This window comes from Cynara cardunculus (assembly GCF_001531365.2).
Source record: "Cynara cardunculus var. scolymus isolate 2C chromosome LG 10, CcrdV1, whole genome shotgun sequence".
Classification (NCBI taxonomy): Eukaryota; Viridiplantae; Streptophyta; class Magnoliopsida; order Asterales; family Asteraceae; genus Cynara; species Cynara cardunculus.
Window position 1 is genome coordinate 3,577,848 of NC_037537.1, and position 17,847 is coordinate 3,595,694.

At 36.6% G+C, this 17,847-nt stretch overlaps 1 protein-coding gene across 2 annotated transcripts in view; it reads right to left on the minus strand.

The window, feature by feature from the left end:
* Positions 1-5,688: 5,688 nt before the first annotated feature.
* The window catches only part of LOC112519903 (endonuclease 4-like), a 16,516-nt gene continuing 4,357 nt past the window's right edge, over positions 5,689-17,847 (minus strand). For both annotated transcript variants that reach the window (XM_025128217.1, XM_025128218.1), the window contains exons 3-10: positions 12,174-12,354; positions 11,610-11,717; positions 11,486-11,541; positions 10,908-10,991; positions 10,585-10,677; positions 8,561-8,628; positions 7,001-7,074; positions 5,689-6,091 (exon numbers count right to left, since the gene is read on the minus strand). In XM_025128217.1, coding sequence (XP_024983985.1) covers positions 5,931-6,091; positions 7,001-7,074; positions 8,561-8,628; positions 10,585-10,677; positions 10,908-10,991; positions 11,486-11,541; positions 11,610-11,717; positions 12,174-12,354 — 825 coding nt within the window. In that variant the 3' untranslated portion in view covers positions 5,689-5,930. The remainder of the gene's footprint in view (positions 6,092-7,000; positions 7,075-8,560; positions 8,629-10,584; positions 10,678-10,907; positions 10,992-11,485; positions 11,542-11,609; positions 11,718-12,173; positions 12,355-17,847) is intronic.

Consider the following 17,847-nt stretch of genomic DNA (forward strand, 5'->3'; position numbering starts at 1 on the left):
TAAAAACCATTCTTTCAAAAGACACGTCAAACTGCTTTTGAAAGGTTGAAAGTTTAATTAAATTCTCATTTTAAGAAACTTATTTTTAAAACTAATGTTCAAAGACAGCATAATTTTAAAAAGTTCTATTTAAGAGCATATAATTTAATTGTACAAATTTTAAAATATTGTTAATAATATATATATATATATATATATATAATTATATATACTAATTGTGTACCCGTGCAATGCGGCGGGATGTAAAATTTTGAAAAAATTGCATCCAAGTTCGGAACGAAGCTGAAAACTCTGAAGTAGTGCAGATCCTAAAAGAAAAGAGAATCGATCAAGAACCTATGAGAAATCAAAAGGAAACCAAATAAAAGGAAATCAAACCCTAAATCAACATGTTGGAGGTATGAATCGAGAGGAGCCAAAACTAAGACCTTGCAATCGAGCGCGTTGGAGGCTTCAATCGTCGTCCTGGAGGCCTCAATCATGTCTTGGAGGCCTCAGTTGTCCTGAAAACCTGCAATCGAGCATGTAAGGGTCGATTGTCAAACCGAGTGTGGAGAAGGGTTTATGCATAATGTGGTACCTTAGGTTCTTAAAGTTGTAATTAAGAGATTTAAGACTTTGTACATAAAAAAGTTGTACTTTATGCAATATAGGTTGTTTTTAAGACTTTTACCAAATCTGGTTTATAAGGTAGTATAAATAAAAATTACTAATCATATAAAATTACTAATTTTAAAAGTAATCTTAATTCTTTCAATAATCAACAAACCGTACAATAAATCGATATCACTTAACTTACTTGAACCATTGAACACATAAGTGTTCTTAAATTTCCATGCTTACCTAGGTCTCTTCACACTCAATCAGATTGTATAAATCATAAATGCATAAACATATACTCATTAGTACATAAGAGATCAATTTGTCAATTATCAAAAACATTAAAATGAAGAATGTAAAATCAATATAAAATCCAAAAAACTTGGTTTGCACCAACCAGAAAGAAAGTGACATCTTTTATATAACTATTATTCTTCGGAGATCATAGATCAAAAGGCAACAAGAGAAATAAAAACAGAAGGTCAGCAAGCATCTAGCCTTTTTCACACCCAGTGAAGATAATACACTCACTCAGAAACCATGCAGGCATAAAAGCTTAAAAACATTGAATTCAAAACTTTTAGATAATCAAATTTCAGATTTTGGGGGAATGATATAAACAAGAAAGCACACCTTTCGGAGCTCTCTAGCAGAAAGTGCAATCTCTCATTGAAGTGATATGGATTTAAAGTACCCAAACAATCCTAAAATAAACAAACCCAAATCATTGAGAGCGAGGGTAAAACAGTGCAAACAATCTTAAATTAAACAAACCCAAATCATTTTGTTCACTGAATAAATTAGTTATTCAAGCAAACCCAAATAAACAAACCAAATCAGCAAAACCCTAAACCCTAAAATAAACAAACCCAAATCGGCAAAACCCAAACAGAGAAATGAAATCGCATTGTTACCTGAAATGCTTTCAACAGTGATTTGGGTTGAATGATGCGGTGATGGAGAGCGACGATGCGATGGACGGTTGAACGATGGAAAGCGGTGAACGATGGATAGCGATGGAAACTCTTTTTAAAGGGAATCGTCATCTCGGGAGTGGGAGAAATCCCTGAATCGTCGTCTTGGGAGGGACGATTTTCTAAAACGTCGTCTTGGGGGAGAGAGCCGGGTAAAGGGAAACGTTTTGGGGTAAATGGGAAGCGACCGTTTGGGCCTTTGGGGTAAAGATGTTTGAAGAGTAAAGTAAAGGTAAGGGTATTTTGAGTATTTATAATTTTAAGACTTTAAGACTTTGAAAGAATCTGTTTAATAAGGTAGTATAGATATATATAGATGGTAGGATTTCGGTAAGAAGAGAAGTTATGATGAGAAGCCCTATCTCCACCTTTTGATTAATCCTAATTAAATATCAATACTAATGAGGTGCACCGGATCAATTCTCATCTAAAGCGCAATTCATGGTTGGGCATGATATTTAAATGATCAAGGGTTCAAATCTCTTATTACGGTTCTTATTATAACTTCCCTTCTCACACGATTATTCGCCTATAGAGAGAGAGACTTGGGATCATGTGAGACAAAGTTTTTTTTCATGAGACACGTGAGACACGATTTTTACACTTGAAACTTCATAGCAAAACAGTGTGAAGATAACTTTCACAGTGTTTTTACTGTGAAGATTCAGTTTTTTTTACCTTCACAACATTTTGTTTTAAAGTTTCAAGTGTAAAAATCACGTCTCACAAAAACAACCTTGTCTCACATGAACCCCACCCTATACGTATATAGATAAAGAATCGTATGAGAATAGGAGTTAAGGTGAGAAACATAAGAAGGGATCTTGACCGTTGATCACCTTTAATCTCAAGCCCAACTATGAATCGTGCTTGATATTGGGATTGATCTGGTGGATTTCGATGCATCTCATCTTAATGTGCATTCAATAGTGGAGATCCCTTCTTAGGCTTATTAACTTAACTCTACCTCATATCGGAACCCAACCATATATAAAGGATCGTGTGAGAAGGATATGTGCCCGCACAATGCAATGAGATATTAAATTTGAATAATTGTAAGTGAACATACTGATTACGATTTATGAAAGATCACTAACTACATTCGGATTTGTCAGTCCGTGAGCTTAATTTGTTGATCATCCAAGCAAGAGCTAAGGTGAATGAAAAATTATTTTGCACAGAAAATAACCAAAATATAAAAAATACATATTGATGAGCATGTGCATTTCTCCTCAAATAGGCACAGAGACACCACAAATTTACTCCAAGATTCAGTTTTCGGGTAGAGAATGGATTTAAGATTGTGATCGGCCACAAGCACTTTCCTATCAAATGATACATTGCCACTTGAAGAAATTCTCTCGAGATAATGAAGAAATTACAAAAATATGTTAACAATAATGAGTCCATGTTTTAACGAATTCCAAGTTCACAGGATGAAACCAATATAACTTAAGCACCAGAAGTAAAAGAAAATAAGGACACAAAGTAAATACCTAATTCTCACCCTCTAGTCTTCGTGATTCATCATAAACTTCTCCAAGCAAATTATCTCATATAACCTCCGATGATCTCATCTTACTATATCTTGTTACAATTTCAAGATTCTTCTCCAATAATCGAGTCCCATCTTAAGAAAGAACATATTGATATCGATCACATTATTTATGTAGTTAGTTCAGTAAATTGATTGATGTAATTTAGGGTTTCAAACAATAGGAAATGGCCTAGAAATCATGGGTTAGGGTGAGTTCTATGTTCCCGTTAATTTTGTCTTATATTCTAATATTATAATAATAGTATACTAATGATAAAAAAGCAATTTCATTATATTTTATTTCTTATTAGAAAAAAAAAGACATAAACAAGGGTAGAAAGACAAGAATACCCCTTGAGTTAACTGAGTTAACAGGATCAGTTAAAGAAAGGGACTTTAAAGTTGCATTTTTACATACCACACGTACCAAGAGTATAATAAATACATTTGATGAATTGTAATAACGATATCGAGTAAACCAAGGGACCAGAAATATAATTTACTCTTTTATAACATAAATCTTATTCTATGAATCATTATAGCATATTTACAAGAATTTATACAAAACACAAAACAAACATAAAATCAAGAGTAAATTACGATTTTAGTCCTTATGGTATGTTAAAATTTTCTATTTTCATTCTTATGGTTTCAAAATTACGTTTATCATCCATGTGGGCTATCAACGTCAACAGAAGGCCGTTAAACACCCTCCTCAATATGTTCCTTATTTTATTTTAACTATGTAACCGAGTTTTCTTTTATTTTACAAATTCTTTTTCTAAAATAATGACATTTTTTTTTGTTTTTTAAAAAGATTAATCGATCAATTAAAGTAAACAAAAAGCATTCAAATTATTGCGTTTATGTAACACCAAGATTTTTTAATCCGGCCATTTGGGTCTTAATCATGTTTTAAGCAAGATAATGTTGCGTATTAAGTCCTAATGATACGTTTATGTGCTAGTAAGAAGCCTATCAAGTTAAACCTTGAAATGAGCAAGTGAACAAACATTTCAAGTTTCTGGGTGTAGTGCGACCCTTGTGACCCGACCCTTGCATCGCGAGCCAAGGTCGCATATCTTCTACCATAATAGCAATCATGGACGTGGGCGACCCTTGTACCATGATCCTAGGTTCGCGAGCCAAGGTCACATAACCTGTGTGGAGTTTTAACGTCACGATTTTGGTCAATTTCTCCCATTTTATCTACACCGCTCTTTCTTCTCACTCTTTTCTCTCAACCTTGGATACTTTGGGAACCCTAGGCCATTTTTTGAGGCTTTGGAGGAGATTTCTCAATGATTTCAACTGTTATTGTTGAAGGTAACTTCATATCCATCTTCATTAAAAGTCAGAGCTTTGCTTTCTCTCTTTCCCCCTGAACTTTTTTCTTATTCTTGTGGTATTTTAGAGCGAGTTCGGGAGTATTTGTGTTAGAGTAAACCTTGTGGAAGTTTTGGATCTAGGAGTCGGAACTCGGAAGGTTGGTAGTAGATTTCCAATCTTCATCAAAAGGAAGCTAAAAATTCGGTTTTGGAACCTAGGTTTGACCTAACCTAACAAGGTTAGTTCAAGTTGCTTTGTGAAAACTATGTAAGAGCCTTAAAGTGTTTCCCCTTCAGATTTATCAAACGTTGTTAGTTACTTGATGAAATTGCATCTTTTGCCTATTTGGTTTAATAAAATCTTAAGAAATACATATATTTGGGTTTTTTTTTGTATTAAATCATAAGGTTAGTGAGTTTTGATGAGTTAATTGTCTTAAGATGATTATTTGACGTTAATGCATTTTTAGGCATGGAATAATACACGTGATTTAATTTGTTGGATTTTGTTAATTGTAGTAGATTATTTCGTTTTAACTTTGAGTTGACATGTGTGAACCCATGAAAGTGTAAGTGATGTAATTAGTTAATCTGTAAAATTTAAGGTTAAAAATGTAAAAACACAAAAAATAAAAAAATAGAAATAACTTCAGTCTTTGTAAAAAACAAACATCGTAGCACGCCATGAGCCACATCTTATACAAACGCTATAGACCTTATTGTAATGGTAGAGACACGTCTTACGACATGATGCGCCTTTTTGAACACCGACTCTAAGTGGATAATCTCATTGTAAAGTACAAGTATGCAATGCATCTTATTTACCATACCTGGCTCAATTTGTGCAAAACGGTTTGTAACCGGCAACTTTCGAGCCCGCCCACACCTCCTCGTCCCAAGAGCATCATATGAGAGAGAATAAAGTACACATCAATCTGCTGGTTAGCTTAAGAGCTTGGTGCCCACAAAGAGCCTGATAACTGTAACTCCCACAATGCAGATGCCAACCTGGTTTCTAATCAAAGAAAAACCAAGAAAGAAAGAATACACAATGTAAACAATCTCAATTCTCCAATACGACGGTTTTTCTGAATACTTTTGGCTACAACAAGAAAAAAAAAATGCCCGACCACGATGAGGGTCATTCATCAATATAACCAAACCAGATGAACACAGTAAATCCTACACAAAGTAGGTTCGGTCATTAATATAACCAAACCAAACGAACTGAGTAAATCCTATAGAGTATGGACAATCATCGATATATACAAGCTAATATGAGTTCAAGGAGTAGAGTTCTACATGTTTCTGAGCATCACCTAAGAGGGCTATAACTGATAAACAAGAAGATTGCACACATTTCAAGGAAGATGCACGTACCAACTATCAGGACACGAAACTAATTAATAAAGTACGTTTCTTGACTTCCATCGAATGTTTAGAGGTAATTCATTGATGAAAATATGTGTCTATCTGGGAGACTTTTCAGCTTCAAACCGTGTGAGATGTGGCTTGGTTGTTCCCAATATATGCCAATTTCTGAGGGATTGAGTAGAGTGGATCGAAGATTCGGTTAAGTGTTGCTGCCAGACGGACCCCGGCTTGGGCAAGCCTCATCTCCACAATAGGCAGACGAGAAAGGAAATAATCATCTATGATGCAATGAAGAAAAATAATTAGGCAGTATAAAAGTAAGATGATCCATGAAGGTAAAATCTGGAATTTTGATGTATAATCAATTGAAACAATTTGTATGTTTCTTGTGATTGCATTGTCTGGTTGTAGTGTAAAACAAACCAAACGAACCCAATAAGCCCCACGTGAGTAGGGTTTGGGGAGGGTAAGATATACGCAAACCATTCCTCTATCCTGAAGGACACAGAGACTGTTCTCGTGATCATCTGGCTGTAGTGTCAAAGCATGAAAAAGGTGAGCTTCCTTTTCATATACACAATTTTCCTATGTTCTTTATTCTCCAATTTGTGGGTCCCATCTTCATTTCTACTTGCATCAAATAGATAGAACCTAAACTCATGGTTTCAGTTCTTGTGTGGATCATGTAAACAGGATTCACAAAATGGAAGTACCTAAGCCTGCCAGTAATCTTATTGGTAATGATGCACATCTGATTATAAAATATTGTGCATTTTGGTAATATCTTTAAAAGAGAGTTTCGCAAATAAGAATTTTGAATTAGGTCACGAGAACAGCCGCTCTATCTTTTGGGGTAGAGAACAGGTTTGCATACATCCCAACCCCCACCCTCCCCTTCCCCCCCAGACCCTGCTCTCGAGCGGGATATACTAGGAGCAATTTGTTTGGATTGGTTTAAGAATTTTGAATTAGGCTGGCTCGTCATGAACATGACATGCCAAATACATAATATGATTCTAAACAATAAGGTATGTCCTATATAACCTGGCACATGGTATGGTAGCTTGTCAATTTATTTGAATTTGGTTTTATCTAAAATAAGCGACTGGTATATTTTTTTGAAATAATATTTGACGTCTGCAGCTAATAAGATTGAAGTCAGAATGAGAATTTAATCTAACATTTACCTCCTAAAGTACTTCCTGGTGTAGCATTTCTGTAGGCATAATTGCACGAACACTTGATACTTTCGGAAGCCCACCTGCACGAAATCAACAATCACTTCCATTCACCATAAGTTCGTACTCCGATGCTATGAAATTTGCAATATTTCACTTGGTACACAAATTAAAGAAAATGCTAAATTACCCTTTAATGAAGACAAAAAAAAGAAATCTTGTTAACGAAAATCAATAGCATGAATTCGTTTTTAATGATGACGACGGACAAATAGGTTACTTTAACATATAGACTTACTAAAAAGGTAAATGTAGAAACTTTCATGGAAAATCCTACAAAGGAACCTGTTTCGATTTCACAAGATGATGGAAGTAAAAGTTCTACGTCAAAAGTCTTTTAAATAGGGTGTACACCAGATTTGCTCCTGAGCATGTGGTAGATCGATAGAAAACCAACACGATTTTATTGATAAAATAGCAAAGAAATACAAATTACTTCCTTTCTAGGTGTAGGTTCTCTACCGAGATGCATAGTTCAATATTTGGTGCAAATAAAAGCCCTCACAACACTCGATACTTGCTCCCGCTTATTGATACATTACTTTGTCACCCGGGATCCACCACAGGTTGGGTTTGAGAGGGTGGAGCAAGAGGTCAAATTACTATAGAAAGAAAAGAAGCCTCTATCAACAAGATAAAAGATGAAATTCTTATTTTCGCTCCGCCCCCTTACTCAACGTCTTCATCCATAAAGAAAGCACTTTCTCCAGATGCGATTTCCTCTTCGGTGGACACACCTATGGCCCGGGACGGGAAGAGAAAGACTTTTTTCTATGGCGAGCTTTCTCTCTAAAAGCAAGGACGATTAGCTACATTCCAAATCCATAATAGAGTCCAACTACAACGACCGAATTGATTATCTTCATGCATAAGGATACTAGATTACCTAGTAGACTAAAGCGGAAGGCTAAAACGAATGCTTTCAGGATGCATAGCCTCTCTACGACAGGTAGATGTCACTTTCACAGGTCCAATGTCGTGATTATAATAAAATCAGACATACCATCTAATTCTACTAGTATCTTATATGTAGAACTAATTAATTATGATAATAATATAGTTGTTATTTTCTATAATATGGTTAACATACAAATAATATGGTAATGTGATAACCAGTGATTACTTTTGGAACAGAGATTATTAACCATGGAAGTACTAAAGTTACTTTGTTAACCGATTAATCTCAGTTCGTGAATCTAACCTAGGCCGATTCTTGTCAGACCATGAATGGATAAATTAGTATGTATGTGTGCACCAATATTGGTTTAAGGTACTTGAATAAAACTTTAGGCAGTTAAAATGTTGCAATTGTAACCAGCAAAAGCCTGCCTGTGGAATTTTTGCAACTGAAATGGTTTTATAGTCTAATATTATCTTCAAGTCAATAAAGATTATAGTTCATCCTTACAACTTTACCAAAAAAGAACCAGATATTAGTGACTAAGTAACAATCTTTTATTGTTAGTTTAACTGATAGAATAAAAGTTACAGGAAAGAATGTACACTTACGGATCCGGACAAACTTCCTGACCAGATGTACAATTTGCCCAAGATGATATATCATTGCTCCAGGTATCCTGTTTACCAAATTTAACAAAAGAGAAACATATACGGAAACTGTTGAGTTTACAAAGCATGTACTTTTACGTAAATTTTCCTCTAATAAAAATAAATACACCATCCATTTCAAACCTAATGTGTTCAAATGGACACATAATTTATTAAAAGTTTTTTTTAATATTAGTCAAATATCTAAAATGACTTTTTATAACAAGAAGATTTTGAGTTTTATCAGTCTCGGAGTTATTTTAACCCTAAAATCTGAGACCCCCTCCCCTCAGTAGTGCGAGGTCATCTAACCCAGCAGAGACTGCCTCATTATTGATTTCTCACCTCCTTGCTTTGAGGCACGCCTCGACCTCTTTCTACAACTATGGCTCTGGTAGCCAAACTTAATACCATTCATCTCCTGTTTATTCATTGCTATCAATCAAGATTGGCCTCTATTTCAACTCGATGTGAAAAATGTCTTCTTGAACAGAGACCTGGTTGAAAATGTATATATAGATATGGCCTTCCAAAAAAAACATGTCTCTATTGATATACTAGCAGGCCAAGAAAACAAAAGAAAAGGTGTGCAAGTTGAAAAAGGAATTTTATGGGTTTAAACAATCTCCAAGGACTTGGTTCGACAGGTTCACTAAGGTGCTCAAACAAGATGGCTACTCACAGTCCCAAGCAAATCACACATTGTTCATCAGACACTTCACGAATGGGAGAATTATAGTGTTAATTGTCTGCGTTGATGAGATTGTTCTAACCAGGAATCACAAAGAAGAAATAAGACTTAAGATTCTTCTACCCCAACGAATTTATGGTCAAAGACCTAGGACATCCAAGATACTTCCTAGGAATGGAGGTGGGCAGTTCAAAAGAAGAATTTATGTCCCACAATGCAAGTATGTTTCGGATCTTCTACATGAAACCGACATGAGTGGTTGTAAACCAATTGAAACTCCTATGCATCCTAATACCAAATTGATGCCTCAGACTTAAGAGTTTGCAGCAGATAAGGAACAAAATCAACGCTTGGTAGGGAAGCTGATAAATTTGATGAACACGTACCCAGATATAAGCTTTGCATTCAGTACTGTCAGTCAGTTCTTCAGTAATCCATCGGTGGATCATATAAAGGCAGCGTGTCCGATACTTGGGTATCTTGGATCATGGAAAAGGGTTACAATCGATCTTTTGAAATTTATACAAATGTAGACCAGGCCAGATCCCTCATTAAAGGAAGATCTACATCTGGGTGTTAATTCATTTGTTTGGGGAAAATTTGGTAACTTGGATAAGTAAGAAACAGCAAGTGATAACATGCAGGCAGTGCCGACCCTGAATTTTGAGCTTTAGCTCAAAGCATATGTTTAGGAATTTGGCTAGATCGACTAATAGACTAACTCAAGATTGGAACTTCAAATCCTATCAAGATGATGTGTGGCAACTGGCAACCAATAGGTGATGCACTCGCTAAAAGTCCAATTCATCATGACCAAACGAAACATGTAGAGATCAATAAGCACTTCATCAGTAAGAAAATAGAAGGCAACAAGATTTTTTCTTAACTATGTACCCTCTCAACAGCAAGCAGCAGATATTTTACTCAAGGCTTTGTTTTGGTCTAACCTCATTGCACTAAGATCTATGCTTGGTCTAACAAACATATTCCGACTAGTTTGAGGGGGAGTGTAGGATATCATACTTGTTGGTTTTCTTACTATAATTTATAATCTGATTATTAGAAATTATCCAACTGATTTTTTGTGAAATATTCTCTGCATTTATACCATAGATCAATAGTTTTTCTTAGAAGTAACTATGGTATTGATACTGAGTCCTTGTATGTACTATATATTATTATTTCCGATCAATGAAATACATAAAAAAACATTCTCAATCCTCCATTGTCTCGGTTTAGCATATGTAATAATAACAGATGAATGTGCATAGAGGAAACAAAGATGAAATCATACTGTAATATTCTTCTCAATTGCTAATATCATGACGTCAATATCTTTGTCATAGAATGTCTTCATGGCAGATTCTATTATATCGGTATCCCAAACCTGAAATACAATTTGAGAAACTGAACTTCGTGAAACAAGCAAACTGAAACTCCATAATAGTTTAAGCTTTCAAACCAAAAATGAGCATATTCTTGGTCTGATCTGAATTGATGACATAAACCTTCTCTTTTACCTTGTTCAGTGGAATAAAGTCCTCTGCTTTTTGGTTGTCAATATATAAACAACGAGAAGAAACAGATATATGCAATAATTTGACAACTTTCACATACATGGTGCAAATTGGTCTTCCTCTTATACCAACGGACTGTTATTGTGTTTCCACCTTCATCACTAGTAAAACTAACATGTAGAGGCTGTAACAGAAAAAAGAAATAGAACGTTATACTTTGAAATAAATTACTACTCCCTTAGGTGCAGAATAATGTGATGGTCTTGATTGAGGAAGAGTTCAATGTGAATGTTTGATTGTTAGTCAAATATCTAATATACTCCTCAATAAAGACGAAAATTTTGTGGTATGAAACCAATGCTATCTATAAGGTGTACCCTTTATTAATAGGCGAAGTGGTATTCTTGGATTGAAATTTTGCCATTAAAGAGGAAAATATTACATTTATTCTATTTCTGGGTAAGAAAGAAAAATGATGCACTTTTTTTGGGGCAAAAGGAGGATTTAGATATCATCAATAGTAAATGCAAAGATTTAAACAAAACGCAAATAGTTAAAAAAGATCATGCCATCCTTTGAACTTTGCTGCCATGAATATGAGCTGACACGATGCCAATAAATAAGTTAAGTTTCTGTGAGCCTCTGAAACTAATAGCAGCATAAGGAGGACGCACTAACCTGATGCACATCCCCAATATAATGAGACAAGAACATGAGTGCTTCGGTCAGGTTGTCTGTAATGAAAGACGATGAGTTCCCATTTGTCCATTAGTGTAAAAAGCGGTTGACAGTAGGTGCTTACACTTAACTGAATTTGAGGTATTATAGCCCATGACAAGTTGCTCCGTGTAGTTGTAAATAGCTCCAGTAACACACCTATCTTTGACTCCAGACGAGTCATGGCAGTCCCCTAAGACATAAAATTTTCCAGTGATCCAGTCATAATCATATCATGTATACCTCAGCCACATCACATAATTGACCAAATTAAGAAATTTAGAATAACATAATAACACAACTTGTTCAATTTTTGAAATATAAAAGTAAAACAACAGCACCTGGAGATCAATACAACCTTTGTTCAGACTACAAAGAGATGCGGTTAAGCTCTATTCCTCTAAAGTTCAAAATTGTTGCAAAATTACAAACCTACCATTAGTATTTTTCTTTTTGTAGTTTATTTTGTTGTTGTAGGCATCTAATTTCTGCTCAAAAATTGAATTAGTTGTACTGTTGCAAATTAGTGTATTTTACATCAAAAAACATGTTGCATCTAGTTTTCTTGAATGAAGGGTACAACTGGAAGTTAAGAATTAGAAAGAAACGGGATAATTCAAATGAAATTACAGGAGACTGGTTAACTTACTGCAGTAATCATAGTTACACCTGAAATCAGGGGTGTCAACATAATGCAACTCGCTGGTCCAGCGCCAGTTGTAACGATGCTTGATCTCATCAGGCCAGGAACAGACAGAAGCTAGATCACCTTCAGCGGTTTCTGGGAGCAAATCTTTCACCGCCTTTAAAGCTTCTTCAGTAAGGAATGACTGATTTTGAAAAAGAAAATTAGAATGATGATCAATCTCTCATAAAGGATGCAAAAGTACCTGCTTCATGTATGATTGACCCCCAAAACAGAAAAGGAAAAGGAAAGGAGCCACCGCCATAACAAGGACATAACCATGAAACCGAAGTAGAACGCCAAGTTCCTAATTGCTAAAATTCACTAATCCAATGACAGTCTCTTTTGTAGCCTCCTACGCAGAGAAGTGTTTTTTACATTTAACCTTTTGTGTAAACCAAGATACCTAAAATATCAGCTATGTTGTTTTCATAAAACCACAGTAATGTGGTCTCCTGATATGACATCCAGCTTGGACAAAGTTATCTCTAAGATTCTCGTGCTATTCCATTAGAAGCATAAAAGCATTAGAGACTTCAACATCCCAGCATGACTTTACGCAATTGTAAATATAATTTTGAAGTCTCAATGCCCAACACGGCAACAACACCTACAATGCTGGCCACCAGCATAGATCATATCGTGCCTCATCTATGCCAAATCTTGAACCAGACAATCAACTAGAAAAAAAGTTCTGCCCATTCTTGGACATCATGAAAAATTCATAAAGATCAATTAATTTGCAACATTGACTGCTGTATGTGGTCAAACTGATCAATTTGTTAACTAAGCATTAGTACTTAATCTGTTCCATAGAAAGTTGACTTTGTCTCGAAGCTGGTACTTTTCAAATGCCAAATTGATAGAACATTGTTACAAAGTTGGCACCAACAATTTTTTTTTCTGTTTCTAACATTTGTTACGAAGTTTTATGTAGTTATTCTAGTTTCTCCAAAATTTCAAAACCCATATTGATTTTGAAGTTGGAAAGTAGCCCATTAGTGTTATAGCAATACAGTAAACCTTAAAAGAAAATAATCAGAAGACCTTTGGCCCTGGGTCATGTGTGATAAAGACCAATTCGAGATGGTCAATCTCTAAGAATATGCTACGAAGCGGATTTTAAATAATCAACAGAAACAATAATAAAAAAGAAAACAGAAGGCAGGAAGGTGATTGAGATTAGAAATTGAACAAGCCTAGCTTTCGAGTGGCTAGTTCTCTCCTTACAATCACCACTATGACAATTCTCTACCTCTTCCCCATACTTCCCCCTTATTTAAACGGAAAGACCAACAACCAACGCAGTAAAATACCAACAATACCCCTCAGGCCCACAAATCCGAACGACTAAATATTCCCTTCCTCTGTGGTCCCTTTTCTGGTTTCTGTTGTTTCTTCCTCCTAGTGTAGGTAAAATTATAGGAGAATGCGTAGCATTACCCGTCTCCCAAACTGCCACCTTGTCCTCAAGGTGAAAATGAGGAAAAACATCATGTATAGTAGATGTCCTCCCAAGTAGAGTCACAAGCTAGCAAATGCTTCCATTGTGTTAATACTACAGTCCTTCGCCCAGTAGCTGTAGTAACAGTTCGGACACCCAACAAGGATGTTGGATGAACCTCCAGTTCCAAATTCGCATTGATCTGCGAGGGCAGACTAGGCATAGCAGGAAGGTCATGGATAGCCTTTTAAGCTGCGAAACATGAAAGACAGGATGAAGGCGAGTCATGGTGGGTAATTATAATTTGTAGGCTACCAACTCAACTGGGTGGGTAATTTCTAATGGCCCATAATATCGAGCAACAAGTTTTTGAAAAGGCCGCTTAGCTAGGGATTTTTGTCGATACGGTTGGAGTTTGAGGTATACCCAATCTCAGGGCTGGCCCTGGCCACGTGCAGCCCGTGCGCCGCACAGGGCATCAAAGTCTAAAGGGGCATCAAGTTGTCATCTATTACTAGTTTTGGGTTTAATAGTTTGGGAATTACTAAGCTTTAACTATAAAAACAGGCCCAAGGCTTAGTGATGATGAAAACTGAATGCACATCGTGAACCGGTTAAGATCATCATTCCAACAACTCAATTTAATTTCTATTGTTCTTCAAAGTTCGACTATTTCKATTTTCAAGGCATGGAGTTCTCTTTCCAGCCGATTAACGGTCATGAAATTAGATTCAAGAAATCAAAGATGGAAATCTCAAATGACTGATTTCTACTGTTGATTGAACTTACCGAGTTGTTGTGTGAGTCATACTATGATTTATGAATCTTTAAATCTTTTTGCAAAAAACAAAATCTAAATTTCAACTGATTATTATAAAGTTGGGTCACGTGGTTGTGTGGGTTACTGACCTACTAGGCTAAGGCTAAGGGGCAATTGTCATTTTGATGATGAGTCTTCCTCTTGCATATTGAAATATCTGAGAATTGAAATTTTCAATGCACATAAGCACATCACTGTATCAACATAGCTGGAGCACACTGCACAACATTAACAACATATTGTGATATTGTCTTAATTATTGGGCATTTGTTCTTTGCAATGCACACTAACATAGATTATGAGTTTTACAATTTATTATTGTTCTTTTGACTTATGTTTACTTTGAGGTTTGGCATTACCGCATTAGATTTAGGGGCCGTTTGATTGGTTTTTTATTAAGTTCTATATGGATAAAGTTGTCTGTATGAACTTATCTGTTTGTATAAGTTGGAAAAGTTTTTGTTTGGGAGAGTTTTTTGGTAGATGTAAGGAGCTTTTTTTTGTTGGAAAGGACATGTTGGGAAAAAAAACTTGGCTTTCTATATAAAGCTCCCTTTAAAAGTTTACTGGATAAGTCTTTTTCTATATCATTAAGCCACTACGAAACAGTCATGCATAGTTGAGCGAATAAGTTGTTAGTTCCATTAAGCTTATTAAACTGCTAATAGATAGACCCTTTGCCTTTAGTGTTAGACCTGTAACTTTTGAGTTTTACTTTTTGCTTACTATGACAATAATTTGGATGTAATTTACTATTTTAGTTAAAAACTAATTATAGTTTTCCTTCTCTTTTAAGTCCCATATATTGAATAAAGTTTCTATTTTGCTAATTTCAATTTGGAAAAGGGAAAACTGAAAAAGAAGGAAATACGATCTTAATCCATGATTTATCCTTTTATCATTCTATATTTTGTATTTGGGGTTCTTGTTTTTATGTCCCCCCCCCCCCTCCATTGTATTTTTTTTATTATAATTAATGAAAATCAATATGGGGATGAGACACTTACCTTGAACAGGTTCTAAACTCTTTAAAAAATCGCACGTTTTGTTGTTTTATTGGCTTAAAAAAAAGTAGATTTAGAGGCATTTTTTATTATTTTCGCACGGGGCATCAAAAATCTTAGGACCGGCCCTGCCCAATCTACCACCTCAAAGTTGACATCCCTCCAAGACTTGTCCTCATTTGTTTTCATCCGTTGCTGAGCATGCATCAGCTGTGTCGAAGTTCATCCAAAATCGCATCCCGCTCTATCAACTGGTCCTCTGGAGTTGAAACACCGGTGTTGCCAACCTGCACACGGCTGATGCGGGGTGGATCCCTTCCATACAAAGCCCTGATGGGGGTACACTAAATAGAAGAGTGAGAAAGACGTATTATACCAGAACTCAGCCCACGGTAACCATTGAGCCCATGAACGCAGACTGCCATTAATGAAACACCGAAGGTAAGCCTCTACCATCTTGTTGACCACTTCTGACTGGTATCTGTTTGTGGGTGGTATGCAGTGCTACGAAGCAAGGTCGTTCCTTGAGGATGAAATAGTTCTCGCCAAAAAATGCTCAAGAACACCTTGTCGCAGTCTGAAACAATAATCGAAGGAAATCCATGGAGCCTGACCACCTCCTAGACAGATGCAGCAGCCACCAAGAGGGCGGTAAACGGATGCTTTAACCCGATGAAGTGCGCAAACTTAGTTAACCTGGCAACAACAACGAGGATGGTGTCAATACGCTGCGAATGTGGCAGTCCCTCGATGAAATCCATGGTTAATTCATCCCACACAAGAAGGGGTAATGGCAGCGATTGGAGTCGTCCTGCTGGGTGGTTGGTAGCAGCCTTCTGTTGACAAACAGAACAAGACTGCACATATTGTGTAACCTGCCTTCTCATTCCCACCCAAAACCATTCGGAAGCTATCATTTGATAGGTTTTGAAGTCCCGTGAATGCTCCCCCCCCCCCCAACCCCACCACCGAGTCATGGTATTCATGCAACAACTTGGGAATAAACGAAGATGTGTGAGGTATGACCATGCACACCTTATATCTTAATTGCCCATGAACCATAGCATATCCTTCATGTGTTTTTCCTTCCTCCTCCAATTCTCGTTTCACACGTTGTATGGAAGGATCTGCTTCAATTTCTTGTTCTAACTCCGACATAGGAAATAAGAGGATGATATCAACGTGCTTAGATCGACCGATGATCCAAATTCCCTTGACAATGCGTCTGCCACCCAATTGGCAGCCCCTGGTTTGTAATGTATCTCGAAATTGTACCCCAAGAGTTTGCTCAACAAGCCCCACTTCTCGTTGTTCCATCAAGTGTTTTAGGCTGTGTTTATCAGTTCGAATGATGAAATGGAGGCCCAAAAGTAATGAAGCTACTTCTGGAACACAAACACAATCGCCATAAGCTCTTTCTCATATATCGGCTTAACATGGTTCCAAGGCCCTAACACTTGACTGTAGAACACAACGGGGTGGGAATCCTGAAGTAGGACAGTCCCAAGTCCACAACCAGAAGCATCCGTTTCTACAATGAAAGCTGACTAAAGTCGGGCATCGCCAGAATAGTTGCTTTGGTCATAGCCTCTTTTAATAGTTCAAAAGCCACTGTGGCAGCCTTCGACCATCCAAAACAATCTTTTTCGAGTTGATCCGTCAACAGAGCAGCCAACCACCCGTAACCAGTGATAAACTTTCGGTAATAACCGGTTAAATCCGAGGAAACCCCTCAGATCCTTCAAATTCCTCAGAGTAGGCCACTCCACCATCGACTTGATTTTTAGCATATAAGAATACCTGCCCTAGATCTCGGACATAGATGATCATGAAACGTGGCATGGAACATCTGTCGGCGGCGGGTTAATTCCRAGCGAGAGGTCAAACCAATCCCATTCATCCTGGTCTGATCCGAACGGATCTTGTTGAATGAATCTATTAAGCCGTGTTGGGCAATGAGGTTGATGCTATTACCGATAACCACATCCAATGGATGACCCTATTTATTTCTCATAGTGGTTTGATTTAAACAACAAGGTATAGCATTACATTTTACACCTGAGGAAGGTACATCCCAACTATGAAGTACATTAACAGATGTTACAATACGTAGGTGTAATCCTTGCTTCTGAGGACATTGATCCGAAGCTCGAGTAGGATCTGTGCACCGTTTTTCTTCTCTACCATGACGAATCAATTGATTTAATGTAGGCATCGCTCTTTCTTTTGTCCTTCCCCCTGATTTTTGCCCTATCACTTGTGGTTACTCTCGATACGTAGCACCGCTTTTCCATTCATAGAGAGATCCAATCGTCAAAATCCATAAAAAGAATTTCTTGCTGGTGATAAGCACCCCCCCCCCCCCCCCCC